The following is a 22,953-nucleotide window of genomic DNA, read 5'->3' as shown; positions in this document are numbered from 1 at the left end:
CGATTACAGAATAAAAAGGTGACTGCTGTTGCCAGACCCTGGTTTTAGAGGTTTGGGGGTAGTGGTGGTCACATTTTTGGCAATAATCACGAAAGCCACAGCAGCAGTTTATCAACCATCCCAGGAAACACACTGGAGGAAGGGATAAGAACACAGAATGAAATCCAAGCTAACTGGCCCAGCCAATTGATTGGGGGTGGGGAGAACCCTGCACCCAGATGGAGTGGGATTTAGAGATGTTCCACCATTTCCTTAAAGTCACAGGTCCCCCAAAACTCAGGCCTGCTTTTATTATGGAGCAGTTTTAAAAAACTACTTTTCAAACTGCAGTTCTGGTTCTTTAATTTTATTGCTCTACTCTTTTCCTGGATGAATATTTAATAAGTGAAAGACACACTTGGGGATTTGTTCTCAAATTAGCATGGTTGCTATTTCCTGTAAAAAGTGACATAAAGGACTCATGGGCAGAAATATGTGCTGGGCACTCTGGGCTTCACTTAGGGGCTCCTGGTTATAGTCCCACTGAGCAGGGTAGGTAGCAACATGTCTTGACTCACCTTTTTGGCAAGAGAGGGGCTCTTCAAGGGAGTACCTGCAGGGGGGAGAATTCACCATATTGTCAAAATGATGAAGTTCAAATCACTAATAGGCTCACACACTTAACTAGAAAAGGAGGCACCAAGCATGTTAAACAAAAGCTCCCTTTGCTGCCAGGGTACAGAGGGACTGTGCACATAGGTAGATGCGTACAGTCTACCTGGGTCCCTGACTCACCTCATCCTACTCCCCAAGACTATGCTCATGATCTGAGCCCTGACTCCAATGTTACCTCCTTCCACAATGACCCCAGTTAGAAGTGATTTCTTTCTCTGAATTTTCAAAGTCTTTTAGACAACACACCTCCACTTCCAGATACATAGGAAATTTTAGTGATGAGTGGATGTATCTCATCTGCCTTGCTTGACTATTTCTCAATTGGTACATGAGAGAGGTTGACTGGTTGGACCCCACAGAGCTGGGCATTGCCCCTGCTGTCTAGTAAGTGTTCATTGGTATCTGCTGAATGGGTTGAGGGATGAATGGACAAATGAACATCATTCAAGAAACTTAGGAAAGAACTAGGGAGAGGGATGGATATCTATTTTAATTTTTAACTAAAGGATGAAAAGCTCAGCATTTAGATTTTAAATTCTATGCCACAAGCAAAAGAGATTTAGGGCATGTGGATCATTCTTAATAAAATCTTTTCTAACTGATAGAGTGAAATGTTGGGATTAAGAGACTGCAGCTTTCAGGCAGGTCAGAATAATGGAATGGTTGAATAAAGAGTCTATTATGGCTGAGTCCACTTCAAATATATTAATTATGGATGCAAATAATCAGGGTATTTCATGGTTGCCAAAAATTATTATGCCTTACTTTTTCTCTGACAACCAGTAACTCATATTTCAGTTCCTTTTCCCTCTGGGACATCAATCTGAACATCAGTAAAATCTCCAGCTCAGAAATGTTTGAAGAGTCTCTTTAGGTTTCCATGCTACAGGAAACATTAGTTTTAAAATGCAAGACAATGTTCTAAATTCATATGAAACTCCTGGCCACTCCTTCTCCACTTGAACTTTTTTCCACTTACAAATCATGATTTTTGCTGCCTCTGTTACTCTCTGTACATTAAAACTTTTTGAATTCATATAAAGAAATCTCAGGCTTTTAGATGAGTAATACGCTGCGTCTATCAAATTACTCATATTTTGGTATCATCTTACTTTCATCTACAGCATTTTGGATGAATCGTGTATAAATACATGAAATGCTGTTAACTCACTTTTGCAAATTATTTGAGGGTAGTACAAGAAGCATGCATGATTAGATCTTTAATGAAGCACATTAAATAACTGTGGAAAGAAAAAGTACCAACTAAGAGAAAGCACTGGTTCTCTCTGACAGCTACTTTCAACAACCCTGATAATTACAGAATCCAATACTATTGCACTGGGGAGCGCCCCCTGGGTGAACTTAATGAGACACTCTTCTGAATGTTGAATGAAAATGTGCAATTACAGTACCTAAGCCAGGAGAGGAACTGGCCTCTTTGCTCTCCTGATAAGTGCTGCGTGCTATCACTTCATCCATTTCCTGCTCGGAAACCTGATTTTCAGCAGAAAGCACAAATTAGATGGTTTTATTTATTTATTTTCCCCCAATAAAAGTAGCTGAGACCAGAGTCCAAGTTGAATGCAGATAAAAAAAGGCAAATCACATGGTCAAAGATTATGACCATCCTCTGAAGCAATAACTCTGGACAGTAAGTACAGTTGGGTTAGTGGGTTGTTTCAAAGAATGAATGTATAATAAGACCTTCAACTTCCCAAGCTCAGGTACCATGCCATGACTGCATCTTCTCTTTCTAGAACACTCACTCCAATTCTTTCTTTTAAACAATTTTAAGTCTACAAAAAATGAAGACCAGTACAAGAATAATACATTCTTCACCTTGATTCACTAATTTTTAACAACTTGCCACATTTATGTATATGCCCTCTCATTGTATGCATGCATGTGAATGCACACAGAGTCACAACTTTTTGTTAAACCAAACGCAAGTTGTAGACTTTATGATCTTTTACTTGTAAATATTTTAATGGGTAACTCCTAAAAATAAGGACTTTCTCTCAGATAACCATGATACTATTGTCTGATTCAGAAAATTCATCCCAGATGACTCTTTAATTTACATGTCATATTCCAATTTCTGTCAAACTGTTCCAATACCATCCTAATTTTAGAAGACCTACTCTGAGTGTATCTGTGGGTTGCAACTAGTTCACAGAAAGTCTGACACCAACCTGTGGTGACATAAAGACTGTAATCTGGAATGCAAATTAGAACCCGGCTTGCTTCATCAACAAAGTCTTGCCAAGGGGAAAAATGTCAACTGAACCAAATGGCATGTACAGTGAGGTAACTGGTTTACATCCTGATGCAAGCTCTTCTTGTTTCAAACCTGTGTGGGACCATCATGGATCAGCTTCTCTGCATAAGAGTGCTTTACAGAAAAATCGTTTTTGGCAATTCAGAACGTAATCCATTCTAGCTGTCGCGAATCTTTAGTCTTTCTTAATCAGAAATTGTTATGAGCTTTTCTTTGTCTTTCACGATACAGATATTTTGGAAGAAACCCAGGCCAACCCAAACCCTCAATTGGGATCTGTCTGATAGTTTCCTCATGCTTAGATTCAGATTATGCTTTTAAATTTTTTTTTTTTTTTTTGGCAGAAAAACTACAAAAAGTTTCCTTCTCAGCACTTACAGAGGCACTAAGGGTCAATGTGTCTCTTAAATGGTGATGATAACTTGAATTTCTTTGGTTAAGATGCAACTTGTCAGATTTTTCCACTGGAATGTCATTAATGAGTAATCTGTGAGGAAACAGTTTGAGACTGTAGATACCCTGCTCCTCAATTTATTTTTACCCCACGATTTTAGTGTTATTGATTATTCTTGCCTGAATCAATTATGACCATGAAGTTTTCAAAACAACTATTTTGTAACTTTTCTATTCCTTCTATATTTGTTAGTATTATAATAGATTTATGGAATTCTTTTTTTTCTATCAGTTTTTCTCCTTGTCATTATTCATGGGAAGATATTTTTAAAGCATGACATATACTGAACTATGATACCATTTCAATTAGAAAACTTATAATTTCTTTTTTTAAAGGTAAGAATACTTCAAACTTAGAGTGGTAATTTTGTGCACTAAAATACCATATGGCATAAGTAAATATTTGCATCAGTATAGTGACTTGTCTTAATAATTATAAATATTTCTCTATAGGATTCAGCATTACATTTCAAATAGATAAATCATAATCACATCATGGCCTTTATGTAATAATTTATAGTAGGTGCCACAAGAAATAAAACATGTATACATACACACAGGCATATATATATACTTCCACCACCCCGACCCCTGAACAAGAAGAATTTTGTACAAATGAGCCAGGGAAAATATGAGCTTAAACAGTGCTTGCTATTTTTCTTAATACTAGGCTTTCAATATTTACAACAGTTTTTCGGAGTGGGAGAAAAATGGATTTCTGTTACTTTTTTCTACTTAACCTAAGCTAGAAGCTGCTACCCTAGCAGGTCCAGATTTTAGCCTGTCTAGACCTGGAAGGTTCAAATATCCTAATTGGGCAGCTGCTGCACCAGACATTATGAGAAACCGAAGAAAAAGAAAATCCTTGTGGTATTTCTCTTGGAACAACACAAAAACTAAGGGAGCACATACATTCAGTATCAAAATGTTCTGTTGGCATGAAATGCTGGGATAAGTGGTATAAAAAATACATTGAACATAAAACAGAATCTTGACCAAAAGAAAAATACAGTATGGTGTTACAACCAAGAACACCATGTTTACCTAGGAAGAAACGTGAAATCCAGTCAAACACTGAAATGTGGTTCTGCCGGACACATCTCCACACTATCACAGAAGCCCATTTTACTGTGACTAGAAGCACAAATTGACCTGTGTCCAACAGGATCTCGGACCATCAGTCTATCAGGATTCTTATGCTTTGCACTGAAATGCTGTCTTGACTTTTGATTGTGTTGGCAAATAGGCAAATGCTTTTGGGGTCGAGATGAATGGTCTCTTGAACAAATCATGGCCCATGTTGTGCTGGAAGGATTTTGAAGTCAGTCATGCCTTGAAGCCAATGACTGCAAACCACTGAAAACTTAATTTTCTCTAATGTTGCCAAGGGATGCATTAGGTCAGCCACAGCCGACTACTGACTGGTCTGTTTCCTGAGGTGGAAGAGGTGGTGGGGGTGACAGAACCCAAGTGGAGACCCTGGAGAAAGGAGCTGAGAACTGTTCTCTCTGTAACCATGAGACAAAATGGTGTTAAAATTGACCCAGAGAGAGCCATAGGGACAGCATTGGAGAGATTCTAAAAAGTGGAGCAGATTCTTAAAGAATGTATCAGGATCACAGAAGGGACAGGAGAAAGATGGAAAGGAGGAAAAAAGTAGAAGGAGGACATGGTTTTATATTAAGGATACTAAATATTTTCGATGCAAGACATTTCTGAGAATGCATATAGGTAACAGAACACAATGTGCAAAGGCAGTTGCCTTTGAATCACTCAAGGGCCATCTTATTCCTAGCACTGTTATTGCTGCTGCACCCCCCAGATGGAGGCATAGAGTTATAGCTCAATAGCACTTATGTGCACTGGGAAGCACCAGCTCAACCCAGGAGCATCACTGAGAATTTACAAATGATGCTGTCAAGAAATATCAGATGTGGCCCATGAGGGAACCCACAAGGTCCTTTGGAATAGACTTCTTACTCTTACAGTGGCATACAAATCCATCAAACATGGTAGCCTGGGACCATTCAGGATATAATTGAATAATATTACAAATGATATAAAAGGCAGGGCAATGTGACAGACGTGGGGTTCCAATGTTCTTAATGGACATTTTGAGTTGTTTAAAGGAAAGGTCTACATTTTGCTAAATAGGACCTGACTGTAATATTAGGGGCAAACTAACTTTGAAATGTTTTTATGTCATGGACTGAAAACAACCAAAAATGGTGCTCTAAGTGGATTGAGTGGAAGTTGCTGAAGGGCCCTGTGGTTAACTTGAAAAAATTATAAGCAACTATGGAATTACAGAAGAGACGGAACCAAATAGCAGAGACGGATGATTTATGGGTAACTATTATCTGTAAGTTCAGTATGGATCAGCAATGTGCTGCTGCTGTTGAAAACAAAATCAATGGACTCTTTGGTCTTATTGACAGAGTATCTGTGCAGGCCAAGGATGACCTGGACAGAGCAAGAGGCCTCTCTTTACGCTGGGTCTCCTTTTCCATCTGTTTAACACCTTAACGTTTTGAGGGGTCATAAATGACTGAGAATTTGATGCAACCTGTTGACTTCATCCACAAATGTAAATATGTTCCCAAATTATGTCATTTGTAAAGTTCCAGGAAAGGTCCACAGCCTTCAGGTTAAGAACCCCTTCAGATTAAGAATATAAGTTTCTGGACTTGGGATGCATTCTAACTCCTCTGTGCAGCTCTGGCATGTTAACAGTGGAAGTTCAATAAATGTTAGATAATGAATTTGACATAGGACAGGGATTGATGATGATCGGGTCACACGGGCAGCGTGGAGACAGGGAAGGTCAGGCTCTCTGTTCCACTAATTGGATGCTTGGCCTCCTGCCTGCTTCCAGCCTCCACACCCATTCCAGCTCACCCACAGGGTCTGTCAGGAACTCTGCCCCTTCTGTTTGGCATCAGGTTTACACGGGCTGCTGGTACCTACAGCTGAGCTACTAGTGTTAGATCTTTCCTCTTTCCTAATTAAGTAAACCTTGGAACCAAGAAAAGGTCATTTAATGGTTCAGTCTCAATAGAAAACTACGTGGGCATCATTACTGCCAGAAAGTGGACTGAGCTGCAGTGATCTGCATGTGCTACTGACTCCACGTTGCACATGGTTCCTGTTCTCTTCTTCGGGGCTGCTTTCATGAGATACGCCAAGAAAAGACTTCCACTTTCAGACTGTGTCTTCAGCAGAACAGGCAAAACCAGCGCTGGATAATGTGAATATATGCTAAATGTCTGGGAGAACTTCAATATGTATTTACGCTGTGCTAGGGTTTGGATATGACGTGTTTAAGACCCATGTGTTAAAGGTTTGGTCCCCAATGCAGCAGTGTACACAGGTGGAAAGTTTGGGAAGTGATGGGATCATGAGGGCTCTGATTTCATCAGTGGATTAATCCACTGATGGATTAATAATGTGATGGCATTATTGAGAAGTGGTAGAAATGTAAGATGTGGGGCTAATTGGAGGAAAGGGGTCATTGGTATCGTGTCCTATAGTATATCTTGTCCTCCATCCCTTTCTTGTGCTCTTTCTCTCTCTGCTTCCTGGCTGCATGAGCTAAGCAGCTTTCTTCTGCCACACCCTTCCAATCACAACGTTTTGCTTCACCACAGGCCCGGAAACAATGTAGCCAGTTGATCATGGATTGAAATGTTTTCTTCCTCTAAGTTGATTTTCTCAGGTATTTTGTCACAGTGACAGAAAGCTGACTAATACATGCTGCGTAGGTTGGTTTGAGAATATTTCTAGTAGTAGTTACTGGAAAAGACACCATGATGAACTTAAAAATTTAGTCTGGATCCACTGGACAGAAAAATAGGATCTTCCATAATACTGAATACACTTAACAACTTCTCTACTATGGTTTATTTGAAATGCTGGGCTCTCTCATTTCCTTTGATGGAAGCAAAATCCACAAATATTTGCAAGGAAGCGATTGGTTTGCAAAGCCAGATTTCATCTTACTTTCATTTCTTTAAGTTGTGTGAGACAGTCATTTGATAGGATAAATAGGTAGTTTTTTGACCCAACAAATAACTAAATGAGCATTAAGAAGGAAACCTTTCTCTTCAAATCTAAAAGACATTTGTCCTTGAAAAATTCTGTATTCTAGACATCCTACAGAAATGCAAAAACAGTCATGGTATAAGTGAATTAAGGGTATCGTCCAAGTTTAAATTACATTCTGAATAATCATTGTTCCAACTATTATAGAAATGTAATTTCATACTATTTCCATCTTGTCACATTCTCATTTCTTCAAAAAAGTTTAAAGTACACTGAACCTACTTTAAAAACCAACTAGTTAGCATCATACTGAGTGTCAGTCTAGGAATATGAGTCACTACTGCTGGACAAATGGCTAAGCCACCTTCCCATGCTCAGAGTAGAATGGAACACTTCACCTTAGGATTAGGGTGCCGGCCGATGACCAGGCGGACGGGTCCTGGGGGGCATTTGCTCAAGATGGCGTGCACTTTGCTCAAAGCTGCATGGCGAACGTTGACTGAGTTCACTTCCAGGATTTGGTCTCCACGGCTAAGGAGGACGACATAGTCAACGATTTGTGGTAAAATCAGCATTTTAAAAGACAAGAAGTCTTCCTTCTATGAGAGATTTATCATGAAATCTTTTCTGAATACTTTCAAGAAGTAAATATCATCCTTTCATCTTTGCATACATGTTTTTTTTTCTATTAGGCCTAGATTTGTGTGTTCCTAATTGTACCATGACCACCATCTTTTAGTATCCTTTTCACACCTGTAACAAAGCCAAAGGTGGATAAACGCAAACCTAGATTTAGCAATAACTGTTTTAATATTTTATCTTATTTGGAAGTGTCCTACATAGTCACTGAATAGCTATCATTTCATTTAGTTTATTCAGACTAAGGGTGTAGCTCTCAAAGAGACTTGGAAAACTTAAGCAAACATATGTTTGCGCTCTAAAACATAATTATAGTTTAATATTACATTTATTAACTCCTCTCAACCAGTTAATTTTCTCATTTTTAGTTAAAAACCTAACTTTTGTGATTCTGAGAGAAAAGTTGTGTGTTTTTTTGTTGCATGGTATTTAATATTTATAGAACTGTGGTACAACGTAGACAATATATAAACACATTTATAAACATACATGCTGCCAAAACATACCACACATGAACCTACACATGCACCTGTAAGAATACAGACAGATGAAAATAAAGATGTTGTGTTTTTGCTTTAAAATTATAGTCATGAACTAGGTGCAGTGGCATACACCTGTAATCTCTCAATTTTGGAGGCTGAGGCAGATCACAAATTCGAAGCCAGCCTCAGCAATTTAGCAAGTCCCTAAGCAACGTAGTGACACCTTATTTCAAAAAAAAACATAAAGAAAAAGAAAAGACTTGGGGATATGGATCAATGGTTAAGTATCCCTAGGTTCAATCCCCAGTACCAAAAAAAAAAAAAAAAGAAGAAGAAGAAAAAAAATTATGGTCATGAGGGTTGGAGATGTAGCTCAGTGGTAGAGTACTTGCCTAGCATGCATGAGGGCTGGGTTCTATCTCCAGGCCCATGAAAAACAAATCAGTCATGACAAAGGTACAAAAATTCAGTGATTTATAAAGATGGTGGGGATCCAGCAAAGAAAACAAAGGTTTCTGCACACATGTTAAAAAAAAAAAAAAAGCAACACATTCATATAAACATGTACGATTTTCAACTGGCAAAGGCAATTATCCATATCATTTTCAGAAGCAGTAAAGCTAAATAACATAGTTAACAAGGAAACAAGGAAGGCTACTATTTTTTAAGCACATCCTGTATGCCAGGCCCTATAGCAAGAAATTTATGTAGCAATGCTTTGAAAAGGTATAACTGTTGCTCCATTATGTAGGTAAGGCTACAGGCTCAGTAGGTCACCCAGATGTCACACTATGTTGAACTAACTCAGCTCTGTTTGCCTCTTGATCATCATGTGACAGGCTCTCGACCACCATCAGTTTCTTCTTTCTTCCCACCATCTTGAAATGATTATTGTAATATAATTTAAGGAGGAAATATCTGGAGCTCAAAGGTTACCCAGGAATTTGTAAAAACGTTTCAAATTTGAAAAAATGAGAAATTGGGGACAAGTTGCCCACTTGAAATTATAGGGAGAGAACTCAGTAAGAGAGAACAAAGACTCTTTACATGGGGTTTGAAGAATGTTCATTTGGCAGCCTCCAGACATATGGAACCATTCAAGAAAGAAACATCATCTTGGGATGTCATTAAAGGATTTTTTTTTTCTTTTTTCCTTGGGTTCTAAAAGTATATTTTCTTTAATGTACTTTGGATGATTTACTAAGTTTTTTTTAAATATGAAAATTCACTGGGATGATTAACTAAAAATATAATATCACCTATTAACAGGGCCCTAAAATGGCAACCTCAAGGAATGCCATTGTGACAATTCTTCAACTGCTGAAGGTCTTAGCTTATAGGGGAGAGAGGTGGTACTGTTTGCAGAGTGCTTTGTGCAGTGTGTGCACATTCCTGTGAAGGCAGGCACCAACCACGGCAATTCCTGTATAATGGAACACCTAGACATCTCTTGTATAAACAGAATACTCATGATACAACTCAACTACCTGGATTAAGAAATCAGACGCTCCATGATCTCAGACCACAGGCACCTAGACATCACCACTCACACAGGAATGAAAGCAGTGGAAAAAGTTCAAGAGATAATAACAAGAAAGGCCTCCCATTCAAAGGGATGATTTCAAGATTCTTTTGCATCCAGTGATTCTGGACCATTATGAGCAGTTCTGGTACCTTGTCTGAATTTTGTGTAAGTGAATATAAAAGTGAAAGAATATATTGAGATAATCAGAGATATCTGTCAAGAGCTGTGTTTTGTCAGGATTCTAAAACTAAACTTCTGAGTCCAAATAGAACAGGACAGACAGGGAAACCAAGATCCAGAGTTCTCAGATTCAGCCACACTTCATTTACGTCAGCTTTGTGTCTCAGAGAGGCTATGAATGGTAGTCTTGGCTATATTACTGGAAATAATTCAAAGATGTATAATTCTACAAAGGAATGTAGCACAGCAGATATGTATGTGCATTCACATATTCACAAACATGCCAGAACCCTCTACTCTCAGGGGTACCACCCACCTCAGGTTGCTCTCCATCTTGGCCACTGAGCCTGGGGCAAGGCTGTGAATGTAGATGCCTGGAGGACTGTTTTCCAAAGCCAAGCAGCAAGCACCGATGCCTAGTCCAACCCTTGGCTCTGTGAAAGGCATAATTCAAAGAAAACAAAAGCAGAAATCACACAGTAACTGGAAAAGAAGTTAACTTATTTGCAACTGTACTAACATACATTCAGAAGGTAAGCATTTAGTTTTGGGTCAGAATCAGAATGTATATCCTGCTTTTCTTTTATCCAAGTGTCTATTCTCTGCTTAGTCTAAGGCTGGCTCAAATCTGTTTTTGGAAATAGGCAGAGCATCAGTAACATTTTTATTCTAGATATACACACTTTTAGGCTTTTGTTGCCTTTTTTTAAGCAATGTATCTCTTGGTTATTTAATTGCTGATCATATTTCCATAGGTAGGGAAGAAAAGCAAACAAAGATGAAACGCAGTAAGATTTGGTGATCACCCATAACTTCTAGTTACTGGTGTTAACTGTATTCTTAACTATAATCTTTAGTTTTTTAAAATTTTATATAAGCCCTAGACTTAAGCTACTCAGTAATTTTGTTTTAACATGAGTCTCTGATTCACAGTGATTCATCTGGGGAGAGCTCAGAGAGTTTGTGCTATGGGTAACTATTTCTTACTTGTAAAATGACTAAAATCTCTACTTTTGATTCCCTGTCCACTTAGAGAACACTGTCTGCTGTTGATAGCAAATGGTCCCAAAGGAAAAATTCCAAGGAAACTTAGAAACACTTAATGTAAGAAGAGATTTTAAACTGTTATCAAGAGAACCCAGTGGAAGGGAGGAACAGCTAGAATCACCTTTGTTGAGAGTGACCTCCATGACAATTCTGTCCTTGGGTCCAGGGGCCTTCCGACCCAGGGATGAAGAGCTGCCTTCATCAGAGGCTCCCACTGAGGTTCCCCCACTGGTGTTGAAGTTTGGGGAGCTCGATCTGCTCATGTGTGTGGGGGTCGAGCAGGGTGTGAGGCTGGGGCTCAGTAACTTGGTGCGAACTGTTAAGACAAACAGCCCGCTCCGTATTTGCTGCAAAAACAAGAAAGAAGGTGGCCTCAAACAATCAGACTGTTTTTTAGGGCAAAGGGAGGGGGGGACATTTCACCCAACCCACACCAGAAGGAAATAAAGGAAGAAGAAAGAGGACAAAGGAGATCAATCACCAGGTGTGGTGTTACCTTAAAGGTATGAATAGCTTCTTGAAACGTCAAGCCCTTAATTGGTATTCCATTGACATCTAGAATTTCATCACCTAGTGACATAAAATAAGAACCACATTAACATTAAGCTTTGATTTACTGGAATCTGAGTGCATGGTTTGTGCTAGAATGAGACAGAGTATGGTCCTTGATTTGCTACTTTATAAAGTAACTTTTATTGTTACAGTTCACTCCCAGGCATGCCACAAAAATGGGACAGGTAATGAAAATTCATTTTCTTTTGCAGTAATTCTGTATTCTAGTCTCCAATGAAAACATCAACAAGATATTATTATTATTATTTTAGTCATTGTCAAGTTTGACATCATATCCTATGTTTAGAGATCAAATTGCAAATATAAAGTTGCAAGGGTTTCCTCACAGTCATTGTTTAAAGACTGGCAATGAAGCATGTGCACACACAACATTTGAGAAGCCACTCCTGTATTTGCTGAGAGACAAGCTCCCCAAATCCACAGTGTATGAAAAATATTTTCAATAATAGAGTCAAAAAACTTGCTGAGATATTATTGGGAAATGGCAGCCTGGCTTTCAGAAACAGTGTAGATGTCTGGTCTTATTGATGCAATTCCAGGTTCTCCACCATCAAGCTGGCAAGCGACTGTAGGCTTCTGTCTCAGAGATAACTGTAGGGTGATGTCAGATAACTCTAAGGTGATGTCCGATTGTGAGGCATGGGCCTGCACACGCTTGCTTGCCTCTTGGCCTCCTAAAGCTACTCCAATCTCCAACACTAAGGAGAGAAGGTCATTTTTCAAGCTGTGGGTAGTGTCTGCTGGTCATCCTTGTCAATTTGTAAGAACTCATTTCTGGTTTGCACTCTTATGACGGGGGCTGTTTTATGTTGTTGTTGTTTGTTTTTTTCTGAATGACAGTTCATCAAAAACACTCTGAAGAAGCCCCAGAGAGTATAGATGAACTTTGTGTGCCAGTGCAGTAGGGAAGGGAGATTTGTATACCTAAGAGAAAGTGCCAACCAACCTGGGAACACACATTTCACCTCTCACAGATAGCCAATCCCAGAAGCATACTGTGCATATGATTCAATCAGTAGGGGCTGGGGCTGTAGCTCAGTGGCAGGGTGCTTGCCTAGCATGAGTGAGGCACTGGGTTTGATCCTTGGTGCCACATAAAAACAAACAAACAAAAAAAGGCATTCTGTCCATTTACAATTACAGAAAAAAAAAGGAATTCTGTAGATAAGGTTTTGAGGTCTTGTCTATATGAGAAAAATAATAGAAACATTAACATGATTTCTCATGCTCTTAAAATTTATATAAAAGTTTTTAAGAGGCACATCACTCTACAGATTGAAAATCTGTTCTGATGACTTACATTTCTTATAAAGGAACACATATGAAAAAAGAAAACATTCTTGAAGGATGTCTTTCAATCCAATAAACACATGATAATTTTCTATTTTTCTGAAACTAGACATAAACACCACCTGGGTGTTAACCCTTCCTCCAAGAAAGAGAAATAAATGTTTTGCCCTAGGAGTATTAAGCCTGGCCACATCTTATTGTTAGTATAAGCTTTATGGTTTTTCTACCTTAAAAGAAAGGAGAGGGGCTGGGGATAGCTCAGTTGGTAGAATGCACAAGGCTCTGGGTTCAATCCCCAGGACCACCACCACCACCAAAAAAAAAAAAAAAAGGAAATCAGTAAAATACAGCAGTGGATACAATTTGGGTCAAATGAATTGAGGAGTCAGAGCAGTTCATTTTTGAAGGTATCTAGAAATATTCTGATTTAATCATTTCCTGAAAGTTGAATAATAATAAGGGAGGGAAAATCATGATTGACATTTTGGTCAATGTTATTTAAAATATGTTCAGAATTTGTTAATGCTTTATGAAAGTAGATAGTCTTTCTTTTTTAAAACTTTCCCCCTTTATTTTGGATTAGCTTCTGCCTATCAGAGAAAATATTCAACCTTTGACTTTCTGAGTCTGGCTTATTTTACTTAGCATGATAGTCTCCCGTCCCATCCATTTACCAGCAAATGTCATAAAGTTTTTCTTTATGAATTCTTCTTTATCTATTCATCTGTAGAAGACTCTTATGTTGGCTCTATAGCTTGGCTGTTGGGAAACTGTGCTGCTATAAACATTGATGTGGTTGCATCACTGTGCGTGCTGATTTTAAATCCTTTGGATAAATACTGAGGAGTGCGATAGCTGAGTCAAATGGTTGTTCCTAGTTTTTTGAGGAATCTCCATACTGCTTTTCAGAGCACTTGCATTAATTTGCAGTCCCACCAACAACGTATGAGTGTACCTTTTTCCTCCCACATCCTTGCCAACAAAAGCGGGGGTGGGGGGGCAGGATTGAAGGGAAGGGAACAAGGGATGGGATGAGAAAAAACAGTGGAATGAATTCGAGCTAACTTTCCTATGTTTGTATATAAATATTCCACAGTGAATCTCACCATTGAGTACATCCACAAGACACTAATTAAAAAACAGTATAAAACAATAGCAGAAAGATCAGAGGCACAGAGGCAAGGGAAGCGGGGAGGGAGGAGGGAAGGGAGAGGGAAAGTACTGGGGACTGAATTAGAATGAATTACATTCCATGCTTTTATAATTATGTCAAAATGAATCCTAAGTTATGTATAACAAAAATGAACCAATAAAAAGAAAAAATAGTCTTAATCCAGAATAATATTTTGTGGCAAATATACAAATATGCAAACATGCATAGGAAGATTCTACCTTTATTAAAAGCAGCTTGTAGTATGTCTGTATACAAAGGAAATTTTGGTGTACTCAAATATTGTTTTTTGAAGTATTATGTTCAAGAAGGAAGAAATGAGTTAGTCTTGGGTAGTAAGGTGGGAAGAATTGAACTTGGGATATGAAAAATGGATTTGAATTTCACTGCTATCATTACTAAGGGTGGGGCAAAGTTTTAGTTGCTTAACATTCCCGAGAGTTAGTTTCCTTACTTGTATGATCAGTCCAAAATGCCAACTCGATAGGCTTGTAATACAGTTAATGAAATAATTGAAATATATGGAAATGTATAGTAAATATTTAAAGCATTACAAAACATAAGATGTACTGAAGCATTTAAAAATTTTGTTCTCAAGGTAAAACTTGGCACCTCAGTATTACTCTAACTTGTATTCAAAAGCACTTGTTTAGTGTTATTTTTGTGTTGCAAAATGGTAGAGGCTAGAGAAAATTGTAAAAGATGTTCATTTAGGAACCAAACTACATGGTGGTTGATTTCAACAGTAGGACAGTAAATGGCTACTAAAGATTAGGTTCTCTATTTTCACACTAGCCCCAAGGTGAGAACGGACTGAACTCTCAGGAACAGTACAGACAAGGAACACAATGAAGGACCACGGACCAGGTGGACAAAATAAGCATTTGTGGTCCCCAATACACATATCAAGCCACTTTGAGTATGTCTCTTTTAATTCTCACAACAATCCTTCAAGGCAGGTGTTAACATTCCAAGTTCACCACTGGGAAAGGGAAGCTCAGATTACACAACTGCTCAAGATCACAATGAGGAGGTGCTGGTCTACAGGACTCCCAAGCCCCTGACCTCAGCTGCGGGGCCATTGGCTCCATTTTCTGAAAGGGGCAGATTCTCATGGGATCAAAGCTCAGTGTCTTGGCAGATCACCAAGATGTGTTCTCCTACCTTCCTTAAGTCTTCCGTCTTCTGCAGCTGATCCATTTGGAAAAATGGTCTTAACAAAAATCCCCATCTGGCCTCGAATGCAGTCTCGACCTCCAGCAATGCTAAAGCCAAGGCCCTACATTCAAAGCAGATGGGAGTCAGGTCGACATCACAGTACTTAATTAAAGACATTTTTCCTGTTGCAGTACTTAACCAAGGGCATCTCTCCTACCTAGTATTCAACTGAGGTGTCCTTTCTAATCAGGCTCAGTGTTAAGCCAGTCAATTAGCTGTAAATTCAAGTTTGAATTTACAAATTCAGACTTGTCACTGTGTCAAGTGCCAAGTCTGAATTTATAAATGTCACTTCTCATATCTGTTTGCATTGCACTAGCTATGCATTACATTAAAGGGAGAAAATCATAGTTGAAACACATGAACCTGCTAATATTTGACCTCCTAAAATGCCAATTTCGCTGGGCATGGTGGTGTATGCCTGTAATCTCAGCAGCTTAAGAGGCCAAGGCAGGAGGATTGTGAGTTCAAAGCCAGCCTCAGCAACTTATTGAGGCACTTAGCAAATGAGTGAGACCCTGTTTCTAAAATATAAAAAAGGGTCAAGAATGTGGCTAAGTAGTTAAACACCCCTGGGACCAATTCTCAGTACCACCCCCCACCCCCCAAAAAAAGCCAATTTCATATGTATCAACTGGATAGTTTGAGAGTCATTTCACACTATGCAAGGCCATACTTTTTTTTCCCTTTTGGTTCAGTGTTTCCACTTTATATAACATCAAAGTGGATATTTTGATAGTTGTTGAATACTAAATTGTTCATATAATTCCTTGATAGTGGTAATGCCAAGAAATTCACTCGAAAGGACATGGGAAGTATTCCCTGAAGCAAAACTGGTTCTGCGTTTCTTTCAAAGGAGGTAAAAATTAGGGGTCATGGACTCGGTTCTCAAAAACACACAAACAAAAGTGGTTGAGGGTCATTCATTCCACCCTGGATTCTTCCCTAGCAGCTGGGCACTGGTGACTCCTCACAACACAAGGGCAAAGAGGGTATGACTGTCTCACACTCTGAGGTCCACAGGAAACAGTGCCAGAGAATCCACATGAAGGCCACGTGGTCTAGCCTTCCTTATACTTGTTACTTTTAATTTCATATAAAAATAATAAAAATAAAATTAAAATTAGCCATTTAAGAAGTAGATGGTACCACCTAGAGGGCAAAACAGACGGTGGGAAGAGCTCACCTTGCCTTTTTCTTTGTACAGGCCTATGATGGAGATAACAGACGGGCGAATGAGTCTCCAGGGAGATTCCACATGGGTGGTGCTTAGGGAGCGGGTGGATTTCTTCACAATGTGGTATTCCTAAAAGCATATGACAAGACCAGACATAATCTCATTCATCCTGCCGTGGGCTCTGGTATGCAAATATATCACCAAAACTTGGAAAATCTCAGTTGTCTTTTGTGTTGGACAGCAAGTTCCCTGGGGTGCATCCCCTGGTTCAGTGGCTTAAAGAAACCTCCACTATAACAGACAGCCAGGTCTTCTCCTCATAAAGACAAGTGCTGCAGTTGTAGCTCAGTGGCAGAGCACCTGCCTAGCATGTGTGAGGCACTGGGTTCGATCCTCAGCTCCACATATAAATAAACAAACAAAATAAAGGTATTCTGTCCTACAACTCCAAAAATTTAAAAAGAAAAAAATAAAAAGAATTGCTTGGAGTCCACGAGCACCTTGTGTTCTTTCTTGGCCACGTTCCACAGACTGCAGTGTTGGAATGAAGTCAGGAACTAGGAACCAAGAGGCCTCAAAGATACAGGATGACTGCCCAGGGTCAGTCCCTCCTCAGAAATCCCCCGCTTCTGAATCCCGACCTCACAGTCATGGTTAGAAAGTCTCTCACCATTTTAATTCACTCATTCAAAAACTCAGCGAGCCCTTGTTTCTTATAAAGCGCAAACCACAAACCCAGACAACTTATTCCACATAAAACATCCCGCGGAGAGACGGCAGCCGCTTAAGATCTAATCCCTCACATTTGGAAAATAAGATATTTTCCCATAAGCCCCACTTTCCCTTCCTGGCACTCAGCAGCTCAAATCTCAATCCCCTTTTCATGTCCCTCACCCATGATATTCCCGTGTGTTAGCCAGGTGCACGATTTACAATATAAACAAGAGATTAAGTGACTCTGGCTAACACACTCTTGCACTCTAGCTCCATGTTATTCTTCTTAAAATAATAAATGCTTTAAATGACCCAGATATTCTAGCACAAGCCCAAAAAAAAATTATTTCATATTTAATGAGAAAAGAGATATCACGAAATAGCTTTTTATCCTTCATTCGTATATGCTACCCTCCAAGGTAGAAATGAGATGTCCCCCAATAATATTTTTGTATTCCTGGCAGCTTAGAAAATTATACTGTGTAGTTTTACAAAATATCTGCCAGTAATGTGGGCCTCCCAGACTTGGGCTCATTAAATAAATGATGTGGGCTTGGCAAGGTCACTACCCTTTTACTGAAACCATTGCAGAGGCACCAGAAACAGCCTATTGGCTTCCAACCCTCAAATAAAGAGATCTCCGTGTGACCTGACCAGGGAATTCTTCTGCTGATGACCAATCTTCAGCACTACCTTATTCCATTTCCCTTTGGGAACCAGTGAGAATCAAAGCCTGCCCACTTCATGGTATTCTGTCCTACAACTCCAAGAGTTTCAGGGGTCCCCCTCCATTTTCAAGACCCGTGTCTCTCCAAGAGTTTCTCCAAGAGTTTCAGGGGTCCCCCTCCATTTTCAAGACCCGTGTTGCCTAATATGGTCATCACCTGCCACCACTGGCTGTCTATATTTAAATTAAAGTGAGCTAAGATTAAAAATTCACTCCCTGGTCTCACTAGCCACTTTTCATGTGCTCAGGAGTCACACGTGGCTACCATCTTGGACAGTACAGATACAAAGCACTTCCAACCATGTGGACAGTGTCATTGGATAACTCGACTCCAGGTAACGATACTTTTTAGTGGAGGGAGAAAACCGAATAAAAAGAAAGGTGAATCCTGTGGGCAGAAAATAAAAAATCAAGAGAAAGGACATTTGAAGAAGGAAAAATTCTTTTCTTTCTTTACTAGCACAAGTTTCCTGATTTCTGGAGATTGATTAGAAATGAACTTTTCTTGGAGTATAAGTCTGGTCAGGTTGCCTAACAAGTCAGTTATGAAATTACCACCTTAATGCTAGATCTGTGACCCTGATGGTAGTAACCTCCTCTCATCTTCCACACTACAAGAGCCTGACCTGTTTCTCTCCTACCACTTTCTGGTCTTTCTCTTTCTCAGTGGGTCCGATGGGATCATTCTGAGCAGGCCACAGACCTGTCTGTCCCTAGTTGTAGGTCTGGATGAGCTTTAACAGATCCTATGCAATTATTTTTTTTGGTACTGGGGATTGAACCGAGAGGTGCTTAACCATTAGCCACATCCCCAGCCCCCCCCCCCTTTTTAAAAGATATTTAATTAATTTATTTATATGTGGTGTTGAGGATAGACCCAGGGCCTCGCACATGTTAGATGAGCGCTCTACTGCTGAGCCACAACCCCAGCTATCCCCAGGCTTTTTAAATATTTTATTTAGAGATAGGGTCTCGCTGAGTTGCTTAGGGCCTCAATAAGTTGCTGAGGCTGGCTTTGAACTAGCAATCTTCCTTCCTCTGCCTCCCGAGCCGCTGGGATTACAGGTGTGTGCCACCATGCTCAGCTCTATGCAATTCTTTCTTGCTGCCCTTTCTCAGGGCCTCACTCCCCTTTGGGTGAATGCAATACAAAAGACCCTGATCAGTAACTGGCTCTGAAACATGAACACTTTTATTTTTTTCCTGGTTCAGGTAAAGAGCAACAGAAGCAAGAGAAACACTTGACCCTGATATATAGCCACCTGTATTCATGCACTTTTAAACAAAAGAGACTCTGGCAAATCACCTTGAGTGAAATAATTAACCTCTTTGAGATTCAGTTGTCACAGCTGCAAAATGGTCATAATACACAAAAATTAAGGGCTCAACCTAGAACACCTGATCCAAGACCCTAAGAATACCATCTGCGAGTCTCTAGGCACTTAGGGTGTCCTTGGTGCTATCCCTCCTCCTCCAGCTCTGCTTCATCGTCGGCCTGGGGATACAATGCCAATGTCTCCACTACTGTCCTCTGGCCCATGGGACCAGGACTCAAAGAACCCCACAAGTTCCCTAGAAACTGAGCTTGCCGCCAACTCAGTTGTGAGACCGTCTACCCAGTTTCTAGTAGGTTGGGGATACTACAGTTGGGGAGGAGCCCCCACACGGGGTCACGGAGCCCAGTGCTCTGAGGGAACAGGCTTGGAATATTAACAACCAGCTACTTCACCGCTCTGGGCAGCCCGTCCTGACCCTGGCTGTGTGAGTTGTCACCATGGAGTAGGTAGGCCCCAGGCGTGGCACAGGCTTGAGCAGACCCCAGCCCCACAGTTGTTATGCTGACACCCGATGCGCCTATTAAATAAGCGATGGTGGTTCACCACAGACTGTGAGACGCCATTGTCTCCTGGCAGTTGAAAGCGACTCTTAGTTCCAAAATCCACAGCAGCAGGGGGAATGAGATGCTATGGAGGTTCTCTTTCTTTTCTAACTTTTTTCACCTATTAGGGTTCTTCCTTCCAGTCTCTCTGGGTGGACCTCGCTCTCTCTACTGTCTCCACTATCTCTCTGGCCCCAGATGCTCATGGCCCACACAGATGGGAGGTTCTTCTTCACACAGTAGACCATGTGTTAGGAGAAGAAGAAGAAAGCCTGGAGACCCAGAGGCTGGTAACCCTGCTCTCTAACTAAGCAACTGTGGCTGTGACTGAGTGAGACACCCCGTGGCCCAGGACTGACCTGTGATGCTCCGGAGTCCAGTAGCTGGGGCAGGGAGTGCTTCCGGCCATCTCGGGAGACCTCCAGCATCCTGGCCCGGGGGTCTCCGTGGCGCACCATCAGCTCATTATATTCTTCCACTGACTCTAGACGGTGGACACCCCCTTGGGAAATAGAGGGGGTGGGAAATATGGCTTGATATGGGATAAGAAGACTCTTTACAGTATCCACAGACATAAACTTGTGGTGTTTATGCTATATGCACAGTTTCAGAAGGCCTGGTGTCCAAGATACCCAAAGTACCAAGCCCACAGAATCCCAGACCAAGTTCTGCATAAGCTTGTTGTGTAGTAAGGCCATTAATGCCAGGTTATGAAGAAACTGCCAGTTAAGTGACCAGACTGGATAAGAGGCCATGGATATGTTTGATCCAAGTCAGATATAGGTGTGGTGGAAAAGCAAGGAATGTCAGGGAGAAGGCCTGACATTTTTCTGCGTCCAGTGGTGGAGCAGCAGAACTCTGTGGTTGGTACAGTTCCATCACAGGGCAGATACTTTTTAACCTACGTGTAGCACGACTTTTTAAATAAAATTTTTATTAACATGTAAGACTTATAAATCCTAACCGACAGTTCCATGAAGTTTTACAAAGTGGATGTACCAGTGACCAACACCCCCAGGTCAAGAAACAGAAAGTTAACCAGAACCTCAGGGTTACCCGTCATGCCACTGCCCACCCCTCCCCCAGCAGTGACCATGATCTGGACTTTGACATCACAGGCAATTTTGGCCTGTTCTTGACCTTTATATAAATGAATGTGTACAAGATGTACTTTCTGTGTCTGGCTCATTGTTCCTAACATTGTGAGATTTACTCCTGTTGTCTGTATGCCAGTAGCTTGTTTGTTCTTATTCTGCATAATATTTCATCACATAAACATACCACTATTTATTTACTTATTCTATTGTTGATGGATATTTGCCTTGTATCCAGTTTTAGAACTAGAATAAGGGTCAGCAAATTTTTTTTTTGGTAAGGGCCAGATAGTACATCTCTTAGCTTTGTGGGCTATGAATGGTCTTTGTCACACATTCTTAATAGTCCACTCAAAGTGTAGAAAGCATTTCTAGCTCTTAGCCATATAAATAATAGCTGTGGGAGGTAGTTTGCTGACCTCTGACCTAGGTATACCATTACTGAATATTCTCATACACATCTCTTGCACAAGTCATTTGTGTTGGGTGACACCTAGGAGTGGCGGTGCTGGGTACAGGCATCTGTTCACCTTTGCCAGTGTTGTATCACCAGCAATGTATGAATTCTAGCTTCTCCATGTCCTCATGGCCAGTCTTTGATAGTGTCAGTCTTTGATGTCAATCATTCTGGTGGGTACACAATGGTATCTCACTGTGGTTTTTAATTTGCATTTCACAGGTGACCAAGATTCTTTTTCATATATTTATTGGCTATTTTTCTTTTGTAAAGTGCCTGTGGGAGGCTTCTGCCCATTCTTTTTTTTTTTTTTTTTTTAATTTTTCAGTTTTTGGTGGACACAACATCTTTGTATGTGGTGCTGAGGATCGAACCCAGTCCGCACGCATGTCGAGCGAGCGTGCTACTGCTTGAGCCACATCCCCAGCCCATTCTGCCCATTCTTTTATTGGATTTCTGTCATTTTCTTGTGGAGTCATAGTTTTTACTTAGTTTTAATATATCTTAAATTATGAATCCTTTGTGGGATCAATGTATTGTAAATATTGTCTCCATGTCTGTGACCAGCCTTTTCATTACCTTAGTGATATTTTTTGATGAATCAGAGTTCATAATTTTAATTCAGTACAAGATGATCATACATCACTTCTTGACAGGTATACATCTTGAGAAATACACTGTTAGGTGACTTTGTTGTGAGACTGCCATAGAGTGTACTTACACCAACGAAGATGGCTACAAAATCAAATGGTGATAGTTTTATGGGACCATAGCCATATACATGGGCCACTGGGCACAGAAATGTCACATAGTACATGCCAATGTACCATTTTTCACCTTTATGGCTAGAACTTTAATGTCCTGTTTAAGAAATTAATGATTTTGAAAGGCAGCGTTATTAGTTTCCAATTTACATTGTATGTTGTTTCAAAATAATATAATGAAAGAGAGCTGGGGTTGTGGCTCAGAGGTAAAGCACTAGCCTAACATGTGTGGGGCACTGGGTTTGATCCTCAGCACCACATAAATCAAGATATTGTGACTACCTATAACCAGAAATTTAAAGAAAGAATGATAATGGAAGAGATTTTAATCTTAAATGATGGGTCATTTAAATATGAATACAGCTATAATATTATTGCAATGTTTTTACTATATAAAGTATATATGTATTCAAGTATGTATGTATATGTATGGTATGTATATATCTTGACATATAGATAATTTAGAATATCAAGTTCTTCTGTACTATGTGATGATTCATTTGATGACCTAAAATTTCTATTTACCTAAAACTTTCTCTGAAAATTTTTCATAGAATAAAGCAAGGTAATTTGGTACTTTGAAAAAGAAT

At 39.9% G+C, this 22,953-nt stretch overlaps 1 protein-coding gene across 6 annotated transcripts in view; it reads right to left on the bottom strand.

The window, feature by feature from the left end:
* Pdzd2 (PDZ domain containing 2) overlaps positions 1–22,953 on the bottom strand; it is a 234,553-nt gene that overhangs the window by 32,132 nt on the left and 179,468 nt on the right. For all 6 annotated transcript variants that reach the window (XM_076857333.2, XM_076857334.2, XM_076857335.2 and 3 more), the window contains 9 exons: positions 20,408–20,550; positions 16,738–16,857; positions 15,498–15,612; positions 11,796–11,869; positions 11,421–11,646; positions 10,569–10,686; positions 7,825–7,957; positions 2,067–2,148; positions 558–592 (listed from right to left, as the gene is read on the bottom strand). In XM_076857333.2, coding sequence (XP_076713448.2) covers positions 558–592; positions 2,067–2,148; positions 7,825–7,957; positions 10,569–10,686; positions 11,421–11,646; positions 11,796–11,869; positions 15,498–15,612; positions 16,738–16,857; positions 20,408–20,550 — 1,046 coding nt within the window. The remainder of the gene's footprint in view (positions 1–557; positions 593–2,066; positions 2,149–7,824; positions 7,958–10,568; positions 10,687–11,420; positions 11,647–11,795; positions 11,870–15,497; positions 15,613–16,737; positions 16,858–20,407; positions 20,551–22,953) is intronic.

This window comes from Callospermophilus lateralis, chromosome 5 (assembly GCF_048772815.1).
Source record: "Callospermophilus lateralis isolate mCalLat2 chromosome 5, mCalLat2.hap1, whole genome shotgun sequence".
Lineage (NCBI taxonomy): Eukaryota > Metazoa > Chordata > Mammalia > Rodentia > Sciuridae > Callospermophilus > Callospermophilus lateralis.
This window is presented reverse-complemented; position numbering and strand designations above follow the sequence as displayed.